Genomic DNA, 17,776 nt, shown 5'->3' with positions numbered 1-17,776 from the left:
TGCAATTCTTAAAGCAAAATGTGTAAATCCACAAGGAGAAGAGATCAGGGGAGAAAAAGCATTGATGTTTTGGAAGAGTTCCAGCTTCCAGTTTGTCAATCGGTACTAACCAGGCCTGCATTAAAAAAAAAAAAAAAAAGATTGGTGTGGAGTGTGTGTGCAGGTACTCCGGGCTTCATCCTCATGCTTAGGTTTTTCTCTTGTTGGCTGGGGGTCAGAGCCTGAGTCTTCAGTTGGTGTGAAAAGCAGCAAGAGGGACAAGGAGGGGACTGGCCTCCAAGACACAGTGGTCTGGGAACCAAGGTTTTGTCTAACAACCAGGAGCAGTAGGTGGAGACCAGACCTGATCCCAGGGAAGCCAAAAAGTGGAGGAAAGGTCCCAGGTGAGGCCAAGATGCACCAGGAAAAGTGGGAGGGCACAGAATATTGCACTGTAGAATATGGAAAGAAAGCAAAGGACAACCTAGGAAAGAGCCTTCTATTCTGTGATCAGGAGTGACTGAAATTCCAAGGCCAGTAGAGTCAGGCAGGAGCTTAATGTTGAGTCAGACATTCAAACCCTGCTGTTGCTAATGGCAGTTGGCCCTGAGGAGCACATGGCTGGACCCTGGAGGAGAAGGAAACTTGCTATGTGGCAGATACCCTGAGTTTACTGGAGAGAAGAAGAGGCGTAACTCCACTCTAGTGTGGCAGACAAAGGATGAAGGGCTCAGCGTGGCTATTGCATGAGTGTACAAAGTGGCATGAAAAGGTAGCCTGGGCATTCTACACGTCTGCCAAGCATTCTTGAGTCTGGCTTAAGAGTTTTAAAAGATAGAAGAGAGCCAGGCACTGGTGGCTGAATCCTGGAATCCTAGCTACTCAGGATGCTGTGATCTAAGGATGGAGCTTCAAAGCCAGCCTGGGCAGAACAGTTCCTGTGAGGTTCTTATCACTACTTAACCACTACAAAAAAAAAAAAAAACAACTGGAAGTGGAGCTGTGGATCAAAGTGGTAGAAAGTTAGTCCAGAGCAAAAGAGCTCAGGGACAGTGCCCAGGCCCGAGTTCAAGCCCCACAACTGACAAAAAGAAAGAAAAGAAGAAGACCAAACAGCCGTTACTGGTGTCTCATGTCTGTTATCCTAGCTACTAAGGATCACAGTTCAAGGCTAACTCAGGCAGAGAAGTCTGTGAAACTTTCATCTCTAATGAAGCACCAAATAAGTAAGTGAAGGCAAAAGTACAGCTGTGGCTCAAGTGGTATCCCACTAGCCCTGCTCAGGGAGAACACCCAAGCCCTGTGTTCAAGCCTTACCACTGGCACCAAAAAATAAATACATACTGAATACATAAATACTCAACAGCACTAACTTCTCTATAGAGCACCGCCTAGCATGGATTGCTAGCTACTGTTATTATCTGATCCGTAATGTTCCAGCCAACACTCCAAGGTAAGTACTTTGCTTTTGTGTACACAGAAACTGAGGCTCGGACAGCCTTGTTATCCTGTCCAGTGTCTTGCCCTGGGCCCAATTCCAGGTCTCCCTGCCTCCAAAATCCATGCTCAAGGCACTGCTCCAAGTTTGGGGGGGAGGGGTTGGAAAGGACCCTGCTCCTATCTAAAACCCATAACAAAAAAGGCATGCTGGGCCGGCACCAGTGGCTCACACCCGTAATCTTAGCTACTCAGGAGTCTGTAACCTGAGAGTAGTGGTTCAAAGCCAGACAGTGTGGAAAAGTTTGTGAGACTTTTATCTCCATTACGCTACCTGAAAACTGGAAGCAGCACTGTGGCTTAGAATGGAAGAGCAGTAGAGCACTAGCTTGGAGCAAAAAAGCTCAGGGTCGGGCCTGGGAATTTGGCCTAGTGGTAGAGTGCTTGCCTAGCATACATGAGGACCCAGGTTCGATTCCTCAGCACCCCACATACATAGAAAAAGCCAGAAGTGGTGCTGTGGCTCAAGTGGTAGAGTGCTAGCCTTGAGAAAGCCCAAGGACAATGCTCAGCCTCTAAGCTCAAGCCACAGGACTGGAAAAAAAAAAAAAAAAGCTCAGGGTCAGCCTTGAGTTCAAGTCCCAGGATCAGCAAAAAAACAAAAGAACAAACAAATACTTCCATGACTGTTACTGGGAAAAGCCAGGAACCCAGCGTACTAGCAAAGAAGCTGTTACCTTCACCCCAGGGTGTTTATAATTCAGGGGAGAGAGACAGCAAGTCTACGTTAGCTGACCAGGGCACAGAAAGAGTAGCTCAGGGCCAGCCAAGTCCAGGAGCGGCTGCCAAGTTGCCACTGAGAACAAGAGTGGCCTCTCCTCCTCTGGTCCCATTCTATTTCTGACCTCAGCCCCACAGTCCCCACCGCCTCTGTCTCCTGTGTAGGCAGAAGCAGCTTGAGCTGATGCCAGGACACCAGGTCCTGGGACTTGGCACACTGGTCTGCTTCCCTCCCAGACCACAGTCCATGGTGTCTTTCAAGTGCTCACAAGCCCATGTTTGTGTCGGCTGCACCTGCTGGTGGCGCAATGCTGGGTGGAGCCAGTGACGCGGGCCTAATACCTCAGGACGTACCTGCCACTGAGTCAACACAAGGCAGATGCGCCAACGAAGATAAACAGATGGAATTAGTGATTGGGGGGGGTGTTTTTTAAGGTTTTGTTGATGTAGACCCCTCTTCATCACCAAAGATTTGAGGTGACTGGAAATGATGGTTGGAAATGATAGAGATGCAAAAGAGAGGAAGAACCCGAGTATCAAGAAAAACATAATACCAGAAAGTAGTGACCTGGTAAAGACTGCAAATGACAAGCAAGAGGAGGTGATAGGGTGGCAAGAGTTGTGCCATTGACCTTGGGCTTCTAGGAAACGGATTCAATTATATAATTGTCATCAGAAACAAGGAGACACAATATCCCTTTAAACAGTGACTTGCAACAGAAATGTCTTTGTGGACATTTGTCTATCTATCTAGTCATTTGAACAGTGTCTCTCTATGCTTGCCAAGCTGGCCTCCAACTCCTGGCCTTAAATGAGCCACCTACCCCAGGCTCCTGAGTAAGTGGGACTCCTGGATGCTGTGGGATTTTATGTAGAGTACGCTCTGAGTTCTAGTAAAAGGCCATTGGCTGGGGGCTAGCTCAGGGGGGGTAGAGTGTGTGCCCAGTATATAAAAGGGCCTGGCTCTGATCTCCAACATTTTTCCACCTCTGTACCAAAAAGAAAAGGCAGTTTGGCATAATGATTTCTAGTGGCTATCAAGATCTCTGGACAGAATTAAACATATTAAACATGCCTGGTTCTTGCGAATGTGCAGTCACATCTATTAAGATAGCAAAATGTTAACTAAAATGTATAAATTAGCTCTGTTTCATCTTCAAAAGAACAGGAAAAAGTATAAAATACAGAAAAGTGAATAAAAAAGTAATCCCCAACTTTCCTACCATCAGAGGCTCTGGCCTCTGCTCACCCCTGGATATCCCAGTCCATTCCAATTCTGGAAACCATGGATACTTCTCAAGAAAGCACAAATCATGGGCGTACGCGGGCACTGGAACTCAGAGCCTGCACACGGACCTTTAACATTTCAGCTCAAGGTTGGCTTTCTACCACTTGAACCACAGCTCTACTTCTGGGTTTTTAGTGGTTCATAGACTTTCCTGCCCAGGCTGGCTTTAAACTATGAGCCTCAGATCTTACCCTCCTGAGTAGCTAGGATTACTGGCACCCAGCTATGAATCACTTAAAAAAAAAAAAAAGAAAGACTGGGATGGGTTGAGTTAAAATAAATTTTACATAAGTAAGTTCAAGGTCATAGTGTCATATACAAAGTGAAGCTGTCTTCCGGACACAGGGACCGGGCCCATGTGTCCCTTTCAGGGCGAAGCCCCATGTGGTACACAGAGCCACAAAAGTCGTTTGCTGATTGGTGCTGATTGGTCCACACCCAGAACCATGACCGGTATGTAGAGTCGTATAAGAACTATTCGTTGGGTAAATGGAGGTAAATGGGTAGCAGGTTTTGTCTTCAGATCAGTGGAGACATTGTCTCGACTTCCTGTTCAACCCTCCCCACACATCCCTTCCCGGCAGACCGGAGCTGTGAGGAGTCACGTGGCAACCAGACTGAGATGATTTCTTGGCAGCTTTATTCAACAGTGAGAAGGGGCATCACCTCCTACCGGACAGGTGTCCTCAAGTTCATACAAGAAGTACTTGAAGACAGACTGACAGGTGGCAGGGCAGATGTCTGAGGTGGTAGGAAGAGATTCATTGACGGGTACAGGTGATAGGGCAGGACAGGTGTCTGTGGTGACGGGAACAGATGGATTGACAGGTGACCAGGCAGGGCAGGAGTCCACAAGGGTGGGAACAGGCTGATAGACAGGTGCTGGGGACATATCAGGACAGATGTCTGCAGTGGTAGGACCAGGCTGATAGGCAGGGACAGACAGTGGGGCAGAACAGGTGTCCACAGTGTGAGGATACCAGGGGCAGCTCAGCTCTCTATGGTGGCTGGACACACCTACTCCTGCACCTGCTCCTGCACCTGCTCCTGCACCTGCTCCTGCCCCTGCACCTGCTCCGGGAGGGGGAGGGCCAGTGACTGGTCCTGGCTCTCTTTCTTCAGGGTGTGGAAGAAGGAGTTGACCTTGTCCCGCAGGTCTTTCTCCAGGAAGCTCAAGTGGCCTTCCACGTCCCCCGTGTAGGGGCCCAGCTTCTGCCGGAATTGTTCCATCTGCTGCACCAAAGCTTGGTTGAAGTGCTGTCTGTAGGGCTCTGTGTTGCGCCGGAATTCCTCCACTTGCTGGTCCAGGTGGCTGCTCAGCTCCACCAGCGACTTCTGCAGCCCCTCGTTGTTTCCCGCCAGCTGGCTGTGCACCTTCTCCAGCACGGGCGTCAGCTTGTGGCGGAAGTCCTCTGCACTGGCGGAGATCCTGGCCTGCAGCTCCTCGGCGTTCTTCTTCATCTGGAAGGCCAGGCCATCGAGCTGGTGGTTGAGTTTCTCTTGGACATCCTGGGCATAAGGGGCCAGGCTGCGGCGCAGCTCCTCCATGTTCTGGTCGATCTTGGCCTTGAGCTCGTTGGCGTGGGGCATGAGTTGTCCCTTGAGCTGCTCCACGTTCTTGTCCATCTTGGCCTTGAAGCTGTTGGTGTAGGGTGTGAGCGAGGTCTGCAGGTTGTCCACGTTCTCGCGCAGTGCGGTCTCCATGTGCTGTATGTACGGGGTGAGCTGGCGCCGCAGCTCCTCGGCCTGCGTGTTCACCTGTGTCTGCAGCTGGGCTGCCAAGGGCTCTAGGCGCTGCTGCAGCCCCTGCACATTCTCCCTGATCTTCTCGTTCACGTGGGTGGCATGGGGCTCCAGGTGGGCACGGAGGTCCTCCAGCTCCTTCTGAATCTCCTCTTTCAGCTTCTCTGTGTCCTTGGCCAGGCGCTCTTGCAGCTCCAGGGCTAAGGGTACCAGCTTCTTCTGCAGGTCACCGGCGTAGGTGCTCACATCCCCAAGTTTGTCCTGGAAGAGGGTGCTGAGGGGAAGGGCACAGAGTGCTGCCATTACACCTGGCATTAAATAGGGGGACCTAGCCCACTTCCAGAACACTCTCCCTAGGACAGGTGAGGGCTCATGGGTACCAAGTCTGCCCCCATCTCCCCTTGTGACTCTGCCCAGAATCATAAATTTGAGGGAGTCCATATGGCCCCCTCCCCCCGGTTATTGCTTTGGATGTGCTTGAGTGTCCTTATCTACTATCAGGTGACCTAAGCTGGTCAAGGGTCGCTGGTCCCATCCCCTCCTTCACTCTCAAGTAAGGACTGGACTTTGATATCCCTGTCACCAACATATTGGATCACGCCATGTTTTCTCCCCTATTCAATGGCTTCCCAAAGCCCCCTCCCCTGGGATCTCTGGTGCCTGTGCTTCTAGGAGCCAACTCAAACGGCTCTTCCCTCCCTTTTCTTCCCCAAGGCTCCATGACAGGAAGTGGCATTGGTTAAACTCATGCAGAGGGGAGGACACCGAAGGGGTCATTCAAGGACACCCGAGAATCCCTAGATTCTCTCTGCCAGGCAGTGGCAGGGTGATGTGTCTGGTAAGTACTTGGGTGGTGATAAGCTCGACCCCGGCGGGCGTCGGGCAGGCCTGGCAGGCCACGCCCCCTTACCTGATCTGCTGGGTGAGTTCTGACTTCTGGAGCTGCTCCACAGCCTGCTTGGCATCGCTGCTCAGCTTGCTGAAGTAGTCCCACATCACAGTCGCCACCTGGTCCGGGCTGACCTCTGCCCGGGCACCTGGACACAGGACAGAACGACATTCGCCGAGGTCCTGCGGCATTCCTGGCTGCTCTCTGTAGCAGCTCCCAGCTGTGTGCCCTCTCTATCCTCCCCACTCACTACAGTGGTCTGAAGGTCCCAACCAAAGATAGCGTCTACTCACCGGTGACCGCCGCTAGGGCCAGAGTCAGCAACACAGCCTTCAGGAACATGATGGGCTCCTGGCTGGGCTGAAGGAGCGCCACACTGCACTGGTATCAGAGGAAGCTGCAGAGACGTCCCCCAGCAAGTGGCTTACCAGTGTCTCTGTGAGTGTCTGAGCCTGGAGCCAGCCACCCATTTAAAGCCCCTCCGGTCCGCCCTCCCCACCTCCTCTCCAGTGTGACTCCACGCTGGAAGGTGACACATTCCCAGGAGGCCTCTTGGACTTTAGTAACCCTAAGACTGACTACGTGGAAGCTGACAGCAGCCTGCGGCTCAGACAGCAGTGGCAAACGGCTGGGCCCCGCCCTCTGTATGAGGGCAGGAAGGGGAGCCAAAGGCTGCTGGGCAAACAAGGCCTAGGGGGCCTAGGGGAACCCCTGAGTCAGGAATGATGCCCCAGGGGCCTCTTGGCAACTCTGGGCTTGTGCCCAGCTAGAGGAACAAGGTCCAGGTCCCCTCTGTCTGCCCAGGTGGAGACCGCTCCAGCCCTCACTGCTGCCTCCAGCCTGACTGCATCTCAGACAGCTTGCGGGGCTGCAACCAGCCCTGAGCTGAGAGCAAGGTGGGCTTGGAAGCCTTCTAGGTGGAGGGTGAGGAGGAAGAAGGCAGGGGACCAGGGGCATAGTTGTAAATTTATGTCATGTCCCATGCTGCTAGCTTGTGCCACCTGTGAACACTATGTGCTTGGTACCAGAAATGAGATAGTGCTTTCAAAGTGGGGATTTGGGGGCCGGGAGTGTGGCCTAGTGGTAGAGTGCTTGCCTAGCATGCACCAAGACCCGGGTTTGATTCCTCGGTACCACATACATAGAAAAAAACAGCCAGAAGTGGTGCTGAGGCTCAAGTGGTAGAGCTCTAGCCTTGAGAAAGTCCAAGGACAGTGCTCAGGCCCTGAGCTCAAGCCCAGGACTGGGGATTTGGTGTGGTGTGTGTATGCATCGGGCCTGAAAGCTTGTTATTACTTAGGCAGTGTTGGGACTTGAATTTGGGATCTTGTTCTTGCTTGGCAGGCACTCTACCATTTGTTTTTCTTTCCTAATGGTAGTGATTTGTTTTTTGCTTTTGCTTTTGTTTGTTTGTTTGTTTGGTCTTGTTTTGCCTGTCCTATGGTTTGAATTCAGGGCTTGGACGCTGTCCCTGAGCTTCTTTTGCTCAAGGCTAGCACTCTACCACTTGAGCCACAGCATCACTTCCAGCTTTTTTGTTTTTCTGCACCGAGGAATGGAACGCAGGCCTTCATGCATGCTAGACAAGCCCTTTATCACTAGTCCACGCTCCCAGCCTGCACTCTGCCATTTGAATCATGCCTCCAACCCTGTATTTTGTTGGTTGTTTTGAAGATGCGGGGGTCTCATTTCAGGGGTGGACACCCAAGGCTACTTCTGTCTTGCAGCCATTGCTGGGATCACATGGATAATCTCAGCCCCCTTTGTGGATTGGGGTGACGGCTTCAGCCATTACTCCCACCTATGGTTGTGGAGTTTTGTGACTTTTCTGCTTGGGTTGGGCTTGCATCATGAGCTTCCTGACCTCAGATAGCTAGATAATTAATGAACAACAACAGTAATGGTGATGATTTGACCAAAGCCAGGAGCACACTGAAATGACACAGTGCCCTCTGAAGGTCTAGACCCTCACCCTTGGAAGGGTAACAGAGTGGAACCAGCATGAGGCCTGAGTGCCCCCCCCCACTCCCACGTCAGGCAGGAGCAGGGCAGCCTGGCAGCCCCTGAGGGCTCAGGGCACTCTCACTCTCCTGTATTCACTCCTTATGTCATCTCCAATGAGGTGGCAGCTATTAGATGGCCTTGGTGGCTGAGTGCAACAAGGGGCCTGCCAGCCACAATCATGCTAAGTCTCGTTTGCCAGGGTTTTTATGGTTGGAAGTGACTTCCCCCATGTTTGTACACAGGCTCCACCGTATACTGTTTGCCTGGCCTGAGACAAGCCCTTTACCTCTCTGAGACTCCGTTTCCAGGATGTGAGGACTCCGTGAGATAACCTGGTTACGCTTGTCACAGGGCCTGACACATCGTCTGTGCTCACCCAACCTCATTCACGTTTTTACCCATGAAATCTCACTTCCTTGAAACATTGATCCCGCTCGTCATCATTTTGCTGTCAAATCAGACACAGTTCAGATCGGGCTGGGTGCAGAGGCCCCAAGCTAAGGCAAGAATGAGTCACATAGCTGCAGCTTAACTTCCAGACAGGCAGTCAGAGCAAGCAGGTGCCTCTGTCTGCCTGGGTACGTGTACGTGCCTGTGCCATCTGAGCACATCCCAGAACATCTGCCAGGAAGAAGACAGGGCTACAGGTTCACTCTAATAGCTCAGCTGCCAGTGCTTGTACACATGCGTATATTTTCAAAGCTGGGAACCTGTTCTGTATCCGTCTTCAGGGGATTTGTATCAGGGTGGGCAGAGGATGAGAGTCGAGGGTCTATACTGCTCATGGTCACCTTCCCAGACAGTCTTTCAGTCAAGGGAAAGCAGGGCCCAGAGGGCCTGTGGTCTTGGGAGTTGACCCATTCCCCCCCAAGCCTCAGTCTCCTTGTCTGTGCTCAGGCAGACCTCATGGATGGTGAGCTGATAGCTGAAATCCCCTACAGGCACCCTCCACTCTCCTGGCCACCCACACAGGGATGGTCCCAGAGGTCAGGCTTCCAGGGCAGTGCTAATGGGGTGATAGTGCCTCTTGTCACAGGAAAGACCTGAGTGGGATACGAGGAGGGACTTCTGTTCTACAGAGGATGGTGCAGGGTGGAGGCTGGCTGGATGGAATGAAATGTGACAGAAGCCTAGACCCCAGGGACTCGTCTGCTTATCCACCCCTGGACACAAGCAGAGGCAGAGGGAGCTGCTCACTCAGAGGCCAGGCTGGGCTACCACTGATGGGAGTGCTCCCCTCCCCCACCCACTGCTGATCCTCTCAGGCTCTGGGTCTGCCACCCAGGGCAGTCCGCTCTCCCCAGGGCAGCTTGGATCAGCCATGGAGAGGTCTGACAGGCTCCAGGAGTGACCTCTACTGTGTGCGATGGAGGAGACCCATTCTAGTCCATGCCAGGAAATTCTACCCAGCTCAGCTTCCTTTCTGCTCGAACCTTCTGGACTCCCTGGGCTCAGTGGCCTAGGGCTGTGCCGGGGAGGTGACAGGTTCTCCATAGCCTCCACACAAGTAGAAAACAACCAGGTCAGCCCTTTCATGCATGCTCAGGGCCAGGGACTTTGGCTTGCACCCCAGCCTGGGATCTGAGCCCCATTGTGCCCTTGGACTCTAGGGTGAGGAACAGGCTGGGACAGGAGAGGAAAGTGAGGAAATTTGGGAACTGGCAGTGTAACTCAAGCAGCAGAGGACTTGCCTAGAGAGTGCAAGGCCTTGAGTTCAAATCTCAATACTGCCATACATAAATAATGAATTAATTAAAACAAAGGATAAACCAAGGTTTTTTTGGCTCCAGAAGACAATGTCCCTTGAGGCTGCCATCCTGGCTGGGACTCTTTGTGGGACCTGGATGACTGACTACCTCTCAGAGCAACTCTGTGCCATTCCCTGCCGGGACAGGCCTCATCCCCCTTTGCTCCCCCACACTCCCAGGGCTGTGGGTACAGAGCTAAGGAGGCCCTGCTGGGAGAGGATCCATTTTAGCCAGGAGCCCAGCTTCTGCCCAGGTGTTATCAGCAGGTCCAGAGGGCAAGCTGAGGCACTGGGGAGGTGGGAAGGACAAAGGTCCAGGAGTCAGCCTGGCCTCTGCTCTTCTACCAACTCCTGCCCTCCCTGGCTTGGCCTGGGAGGCTGCTCGGGATGGAGGCTGAAGTGGAGGTGCTGGGCGAGTGAGAGGCTTCAGGAGTTGGCTGTGCCACCTCTCCTAACCAGTCTTTCCTCCTACTTTTCTGTGCTTTTACCCACAGCACCCCTGGCCCTGTCCACTGAGTGGCTCCCAAGCCTGAGCAAACAAGTGCCCCCCTCCCCGCCCCTGCCTGCTGTCATGAAGAGTGGGGCTAGGCTTGAAAACACAAATAGGCAAGACCAAGATGGCCCCAAGGCCCTCTTCCCCAGCCTTGTGTAAGGTTCCCTCCTACCCAGGGCTCCCTCCTGCTCCACCCTCCTGCCCCAAGATGAAGCCTGCCTGCCTGAGGTTGGCAGCGGGGGCAGCACAGGGAGTTTTCAGGGATTTCTCAACTCTCCTGGCAGCGAGGAGAACGAGCCTGCCTGCCTGGGCTCCCCTGCTCAGCATGTGACCTTTGTCCAGCTCCCTGGGCCCTCGGTGCCCCCTGTCCAGGGAACAATATAAAACAGGTCAGAGCCTTTTTGCCCAGCCTGCTTCTCAGTTCACCCCTGCAAGCAGCCTCGCAGGTAATGTTCCTGGGGAGATCGGGAGGGAGGGGACAGAGGAGCCCCCCCCATGCCCGCCCAGCCAGACCAGGGCCCAGCCTGCCAGAGCCACGAGGGCACCCTGTACCAGTCAGAGACAGGGTGAGACCCAGGTCTAGGCCTTCTAGTTCCATTCTGCAAGGGCTTCTGCTGATGCCATCAGGGGCTCCCCAAGTCCTCTGAGGCCACACCGCTTCTCAATGAGGGCAGCTGGCAAGGGAGGACCTCAGGGTGTCCCTGCCATAGGATGTCTCATACAAGACTCTCCGCTGCAGGATCAGGGCACCATGCAGCCTCGGGTTCTCCTTGTTCTAGCTCTCCTGGCGCTCCTGGCCTCTGCTCGTGAGTGTTTCGTGGTGACAGGGATGGGGATGGTGGGAGACCCTGCACCCTGATTGACGAGAGGCCAGGTAGGAGTCTAGCGCTGGTCCTGGAGGCTCATCCACCCCTGCTCACCCCTGTTCTCCCTACAGGAGCTGGGGAGGCAGAAAGCACCTCTCTGCTTGGCTTCATGCAGGGCTACGTACATCAAGCCACTAAGACCGCCCAGAACGCCCTGAGCAGCATGAAGGAGTACCCGATGGCACAGCAGGCCAGGTATGCCCACGGGGCCTCTCTTCTGGTCCTCTGTGCTGGCTCCACGGCTCTTCCCTGACCTTGCCTGGATGAGGGCTCTGGTGGTGCCATGGGGATGCAGCGGGAGAGGCTGAGGAGGGATGGCTGCCTTGGCAATCCCGTCACTTCTGCCCCAGGCAGCTCTGGGGTGGCTCTTCCGTCCTCCCCACTCCTTTTGTATCCTGAGCCCCAAGGCTGGAGATTCACTCTGGGAGCCCCACGTGCCCTGCCCGCCCCCTGGGCTGCTGGCATAGGCTGTGCCTTGCTTCAGGCCCCAGACCTGTGCAAGCAGGAGTCTGACCTTGCTCTCACAGCCTCTGTTCAGGCGTCTGCCCCGCTGCGTCCCGCACCACCCTCTGGCTCTGGCAGGCATTTCCTCACACGTGTTCTCAGTCCCGCAACGGGGCCAGCTGTGGAGAGGCCATGATTTCCTCCACTTTGCCATCGAGTCCATTAAAGGCTCAGAATGGTGAAGCCACCTAGCCTGGTTCACACAGCTGATGAATCTCCAGTGATTTTCCAAATGAGAGGCCGCCTCCTTTGGCGGCACCTGCCCAGGGCTTGAGCGGCTCCTGGGGAAACGTGGACTGCAGGGGGCAGTGTTGGGGGGAGGGGAACAGCATGGTGAAGCATGAGGTCACAATCTTCTGTTTCCCCAGGTGTTCCTGGGTGATGGGGGGGGCTGTCAGGAGAACCCGGTTGGGGGGGGGGAATGTGTGTCCCCTCTGCCTGTGGATGCGTTGTTCACCCATCTCTGTGGCGTCGTCTTGATCCCCAGGGGCTGGATGAACGATGGGCTCACCTCCCTGAAAGACTACTGGAGCACGTTCACTGGCAAGTTCTCTGGGTTCTGGGAGTCCGCTCCGGAGACCCAGACAACATCAGTTACAACATCAGTTACTGAGGTCGTCTGACACTAGCACGCTCCATGTCTGACCATCCATCCCCATGTCCTTTCCTGCCCATGCCCTGGGTCCTGCAGCCTTTGAAGCTGCCCCTGAGGCAGCTGGAGAATGGCAGTGTTTTCGATGTCTCCCTCCCTCGCTGCCCCACCCGCACCTGCTCCACCTCCATGCAGGCTGCCTCCCAATAAAAATGCCTGAGAAGCTGTCACAAGTGGGTGTCCCACGAGTGCCATGTGAGTTTGGGTGTGAGAATGAGCTAGGCTGCTTCCGTGGGTGACCTTGAGGACTATACTGTGCAGCAGGGGTAGCTGGGACGGTGGGGGGCGCTGAAGGCATTTCATCTGTCAGAGCAGAATGACTGTTCAATTGAGCAAGACGGATGACAGATTCACTGATAGATGCTGTGATAAAATGTCCACCGCTGTACATGTGCTGTGTGCAAGGCTGGCGATTTTATGTCGACTTCGGTGTTGAGATTGTAAATCCTACGAAGAGGGGCAGCTGGCTTTGCACCACCCCAGCTACCAAGCCTTTTAAGCACACTTGAAGGGAGCAGATGGAACAAAGGACAGAGTAAGATACAATGAGGTTCTGGCGATGGATGGCCTCACCATTCTGTGTGTGCCTCAGTTTCTTGTGAAGTGGGCACGTTACTGCCCCCACTGCTGCAGGTGGGCTGTGCAAATGAAATGACTGAGGCCATGTTTAAACACATGTGGGTGCATCCAAGGTGCCTGGTGAGTGAGTGGTCATCACTGGTATAGCATAATGGAGAGTGTCCTTGTGACCAGGGCTGGGCTGGGGGCCCAGTGTCCTCAGAACCAAGAAGAGCAGAACCAAGGTCAACCAGCAGGCTGCTGGGTGCCCACCACCCAGATGTGTACACCAGACAGTTCCAGGACCACAGAGCAGGCTCCCCCTCTCCGGTTAAAAGCACCAAGGTTGGGCTGGAATGGGGCCTAGTGGTAGAGTGATTGCCTAGGATGCAGGAAGCCTTGGGTTTGATTCCTCAGCACCACATACACAGAAAAAGCCAGAAGTGGTGCTATGGCTCAAGTGGTAGAGCACAGAGAGGCTCGGGGACAGAGGCCAGGCCCTTAAGTCAAGCCCCAGGACTGGCAGAAAAAAAAAATGAAAGGAAGAACGAAGGAATGAAGAAAGAAAAAGAGAAAAGAAAATGCTGGGATTCAGAGAGGTAAAGGTGCTTGATCTGAATTGCAGAACTGGGCCCATGCCTATATTCTATTGACACTGAGGAAAGTATGGCCAGCCCTGGCCTGGGAGTTGTGTGCCCCTTTCCAGATCCTGACGGCATTAGTGCCCCACCTGGAGATAGCTTTCCTTCTGTCTGAGGCAGAGGTCTCAGCATTCACACCTGGAAAATGCCCTCCCCCTTAAATCTGGCTTAACACATGCTATGGCTCTGAATGACTAACAACTACAAAGCCCACTTGTTCCTCTAAGAGGTTGAGATACACCGAAGACGGAGCAGCAGACACAAAGGCCTGCCCATGGGACAAGAGGCTTGTGGGGGAGAGGACACGCCAGGGATGCTCTGCCAGATGTGTGTGTACACAGGGACACAGACATGTGAGCTGGATGAGGGGTGCTCTGAGCAGGGATGTGGCATGAGAACACGCTTACACAAAAACATGCGCGTGTGCAAGCACACACACACACACACACACACACTCACCATCACAGAAGTCCATCCATGAGCACTTTCACACCTCCACACTTCAGCTTTCCACGGGTGACATGGCTCTAGTGGGAATCCACACAGGCTTTGAGGAGAGGGTTCAATAAGACAGATGATGGCTCTGAAGGCACCTTGGAGATGAAATGGTGCCACCTGAGTCACAGGTCCACTTCCGGCTTTTCGCTGGTTCAAGGGAAAGCGTCACAGACTTTCCTGCCTAGAAGTGCAATCCCCAGACCTCCCCTTTTCTCCCTGTTCTGGGTAGCTAGGATTACAGGTGTGAGCCATCAGAGCCTGGCTCAGGCCAGTAGGCATCCATAAACGTGTATGTGAGCGCGCGCGCGCGCGCGCGTGTGTGTGTGTGTGTGTGTGTGTGTGTGTGTGTGTGTGTGTGCTGAGTTTTCAGGTTTTGAAATAAAGATGAAAGATCCGAGCAGCATGCATTTCATTTACATTTGCCCAAATCCTTCAGGTCCCAATGGCTTCTTGAGGACCCCAGCCCCCCAGCTCTAATTGCTGGCAGAGGCAGCCCTCAGAGCCCCTAGGTCACTGGGCATAGAGAGCTTTCTTCCTGCAGGACCAGCCCTAGTTCCACACTATCCTCCAGGGTAAGGTGGGCACGGGGCCCTGGGTCGCTTGGCTTTGCCTGACTCTCTGCCATCTCCTTTCCAACCGGGGACCGGATTCTCGCCCAGGCCCACCTGAACCTAGGGCAGGGGGAGTCCCTGCTCCACCCCCCCAATCTCCCCCTCCACGACCTCCCCCGCACCCAGCTCTTCCTCCTCCCAGAGAAAGAAGCTGCTTTCCATTCTAGAAACATTTATTGTAAGAAAGCCAGCCCGGCAGGGAGGGAGGGGCGCCCCGGCCTCACTGGGCGCTGAGCTTCTTGGAGGCCTCCTCGAAGGCGCTGAGAATGCTGGCCTTGAGGTTCTCCAGCACGGGCTGCAGCCCCTGGCCCAGGTCGCTGAGGGCGGGCTGCGCCTTCTCCTGCAGGGTCTTCAGGTGCTCCTGGGCTTTGGCCTGGTACTGGGCCAGGCTGGGGCTGTCCCGGATCGCGGCCAGGTGCCGCGCCAGGCGCTCGCGCAGCTGCTCGCTGTAGGGCGTGATGTGAGTGCGCAGCTCGTCCACGTGCTGGCGCGCGCGGTCGCGCAGGTCCTCGCCCAGCGGCCCCAGCTTGGCCCGCAGCTCCTGCAGGTTCTGCTTCAGGTCCGTGCTCAGGGGCTCCACCTTCTGGCTGTAGTGCGCCACCTCCTCCTCCCACTTCTTCTGGAAGGTATCGAGGTAGGGCTGCACCTTCTGCTTCACCTCCGCCAGGTCCTTGCTCATCTCCTTCCTCAGCCACTCGGTGTCCTTCTCCAGATTCTTCCAGAACTCCTGGGTCACCGGGCCCAGCTGCTCGCGCAGCTTGGAGAAGGAAGAGCCCAACGTGTCCCAGTTCTCCGTGAGTTTCAGGCTGGAGTGGGACGCAGACACAGAGAGAGGACTGGAGGGGGAGCTCCTGGCACCTTGGACTGCCCCAGACCTGCAGGTCTGTCGGGGCGCCCTAGGTTCCCTGGGGTGACCCCCCCGGGCACCCCCGACCCTGAGTGGGCTGTCCGTATAGGCCTAGTTTTCCCCATACTAGGCCTGTCGCCTCGCCTCGTTGTGCAGATGGCCTGAGATGTAGGGGAGCTAGCAGGAGATAGAGCTGGGTGGGTACCCAGTGTTGAGAAACCACCCCATTGTCTCTGAAGGCATTTGGCATGGGAAGGGGGTGTGGATGGGAAAGGGAGCACTGCAGTTGCAGGCAGAATTGGGGGCTTGGCCATCTCGCTTGGGTGTCCTCTTGCAGCCCTGCCAGGGAGCCAGCTCCTCCAACAGTGCCCTGCTGAGGCTGGGCAGCATCTCCTACCAGCGGCTCTGTTCCCCTCCCCCTCCCCCAACCAGCAGCCTGTCCCTGGCTCCAGGCCCGGGGGGAGGGTCTTACTTCATCTGTTTTCCCAAGGCAGAGCTTTCAAACTGCTCGACATATTCTCTGCCACTGTCTTTGACTGCATCCACGTACACGGTGGCAAAGTCCTTTACTCGATCCCAGGAGGTCTGGGGGTCATCATGCTGCCAGAAATGCCGAGCCTCGCCCCCTGGTGCAGAGGGAAAGAGAGGACACACACCAGTCAGGCTGGCTGGCTTTGAGGTGAGATGGGATAAGCAGGGAGCAGGCAGGGAGTGACTGAGAGGGGACTGGCGAGGAATTCCGTGTCCCCAGTACCCAAGAGAGGAGTGTACCCCACCATGGCTGGCCTCCAGATGAATGGCACTTACCTGCTAGGAAGAGCACAGCCACGGCCAACACCACGGCTTGCATCCCGAAAGCTGTGCAGGTCCTGGAGGAGAAGAGGGACCAGGTTGAGGGGTGCCTCTGTCATACAGAAGCTCCTTGCTCCAGCCAGACCAGGAGGAGGGGCTGAGGGGGAGAGAGGGTCCCAGGTACCCAGAGCCCCAGTCTCCAGTGCTTGGAGCAGGGAGGGGGGAGGGAAATGGGGCAGAACCCAGGGGCAGGTAACAGTACTCACCTCCCTAGAGCTGTTAGCTGTCTCTGACTCTCCAAACTCTCTGTCCAGTTCTTCTCTGGGCCTATTTATGTTTCCAGGCAAGGGCTGGGCTAGAAGGCTGATAAGCTCAGTCCCAGCCCTGTCATGGCTCTCCAGTCCTGGCCATGTGGAACCTAGAGTTCAAGGATCAGCTGTCCCCGAGGCTGGGCAAACAGAGTGGGCAAACAGGAAACTGCGGGGGCTGCAGACCAGGGGTCAAGGGTTCAGGTGGAGGCAGGAGAGGAGGGGTTGCAGGCTTGAGAAGCAGCTACATTCAGCCCCTTCTCTGCCCCCACCCCCACCTCCATTGGGAGTGTCTGGATGTGCCATTGTCCAGAACAGAGGGGAGGCCAGGAAGTGACCCATTCCTCCACTCAGATCACCCGTCTGACATCTGGCATTCCAGGAAATCAGTCCTCTCACAGCCTCCCCTGCCCCTGATCTTTCTACTTCTAGGTTGGTGTCTGCTCTGGTCTTCAGGTTATAGCATGACTCCCTGCAGCCTCCACAGGTCTCCCCAACCCTAAACCCAAGGGAACCTGAGGCACGATGGGTTCAGGGGTCCTCGCTGAGATTGAAAACTGCTGACATTTCCATGGAAGTGCTAAAGGCCAACATTTTAATTGGGTTACCTACATGTATTACTCTTGTTCCACTCTGAACACAGCCTCCCAGGTGATCTCCCAGGACCCTCCACGTCAAAATAAGAAGAAGATAAAAGAAAGGAAGAGGGGGAGAGAGAGTGGAGGCAGAGAGAAAGGAAGGAAGGAAGGAAGGAAGGAAGGAAGGAAGGAAGGAAGGAAGGAAGGAAGGAAGGCAGGCCTCACATCAGAACTAAAGCTAAGGCATTTAATTCTACTGTTGTGTAGGAGCCACCTGTGGCCTAGAAGGACTGTGTTTGCTGAATTCGACTTTGCATTGGTGGAGGAGTGTGAAACAGTGATCTCTTTGAGCTTCATGTTCCTGTCAGCAAAATGGAGTTGGGAGGTGTGGCTCAAATGGTAGAGTACTCAGGACACAAGGCCCTTAGTTCAAGCCAGGGGTGTTAAGAAACACACACACACACACACACACACACACACACACACACACACACACACGAGCCCAGTGCTGTCTATTGATGGATGTCTGTAGCACCAGGTTCTAAGGTTCTTCGGGAACGC

The 17,776-nt window shown here is 54.7% G+C and overlaps 3 protein-coding genes across 3 annotated transcripts; 1 reads left to right on the top strand and 2 right to left on the bottom strand.

Moving 5' to 3' along the window:
- Positions 1–4,107: 4,107 nt before the first annotated feature.
- Positions 4,108–6,639, bottom strand: Apoa4 (apolipoprotein A4). Its single transcript, XM_090319454.1, has 3 exons — positions 6,410–6,639; positions 6,138–6,264; positions 4,108–5,501 (listed from the first exon to the last, which is right to left on the bottom strand). Exons 1-3 carry the CDS (start codon positions 6,456–6,458, stop codon positions 4,502–4,504), a joined length of 1,176 nt encoding a protein of 391 aa, XP_090175580.1. The 5' UTR covers positions 6,459–6,639; the 3' UTR covers positions 4,108–4,501.
- A 4,119-nt stretch (positions 6,640–10,758) lies between these two features.
- On the top strand, positions 10,759–12,555 carry Apoc3 (apolipoprotein C3). Its single transcript, XM_090319453.1, has 4 exons — positions 10,759–10,806; positions 11,100–11,166; positions 11,298–11,421; positions 12,218–12,555. The coding sequence occupies exons 2-4, from the start codon at positions 11,112–11,114 to the stop codon at positions 12,351–12,353; spliced, it is 315 nt and encodes a 104-aa protein (XP_090175579.1). The 5' UTR covers positions 10,759–10,806; positions 11,100–11,111; the 3' UTR covers positions 12,354–12,555.
- A 2,290-nt stretch (positions 12,556–14,845) lies between these two features.
- Positions 14,846–16,678, bottom strand: Apoa1 (apolipoprotein A1). The gene is made up of 4 exons (XM_090319452.1): positions 16,596–16,678; positions 16,345–16,406; positions 16,010–16,163; positions 14,846–15,496 (listed from the first exon to the last, which is right to left on the bottom strand). Exons 2-4 carry the CDS (start codon positions 16,385–16,387, stop codon positions 14,911–14,913), a joined length of 783 nt encoding a protein of 260 aa, XP_090175578.1. The 5' UTR covers positions 16,388–16,406; positions 16,596–16,678; the 3' UTR covers positions 14,846–14,910.
- Between the last annotated feature and the right edge of the window lie 1,098 nt (positions 16,679–17,776).

Source organism: Megascapheus bottae, chromosome 27 (genome assembly GCF_031878675.1).
Source record: "Megascapheus bottae isolate mThoBot1 chromosome 27, mThoBot2.hap1, whole genome shotgun sequence".
Taxonomy (NCBI): domain Eukaryota; kingdom Metazoa; phylum Chordata; class Mammalia; order Rodentia; family Geomyidae; genus Megascapheus; species Megascapheus bottae.
The sequence above is the reverse complement of the archived record's forward strand: the minus strand, read 5'-3'. Positions and strand labels throughout refer to the sequence as shown.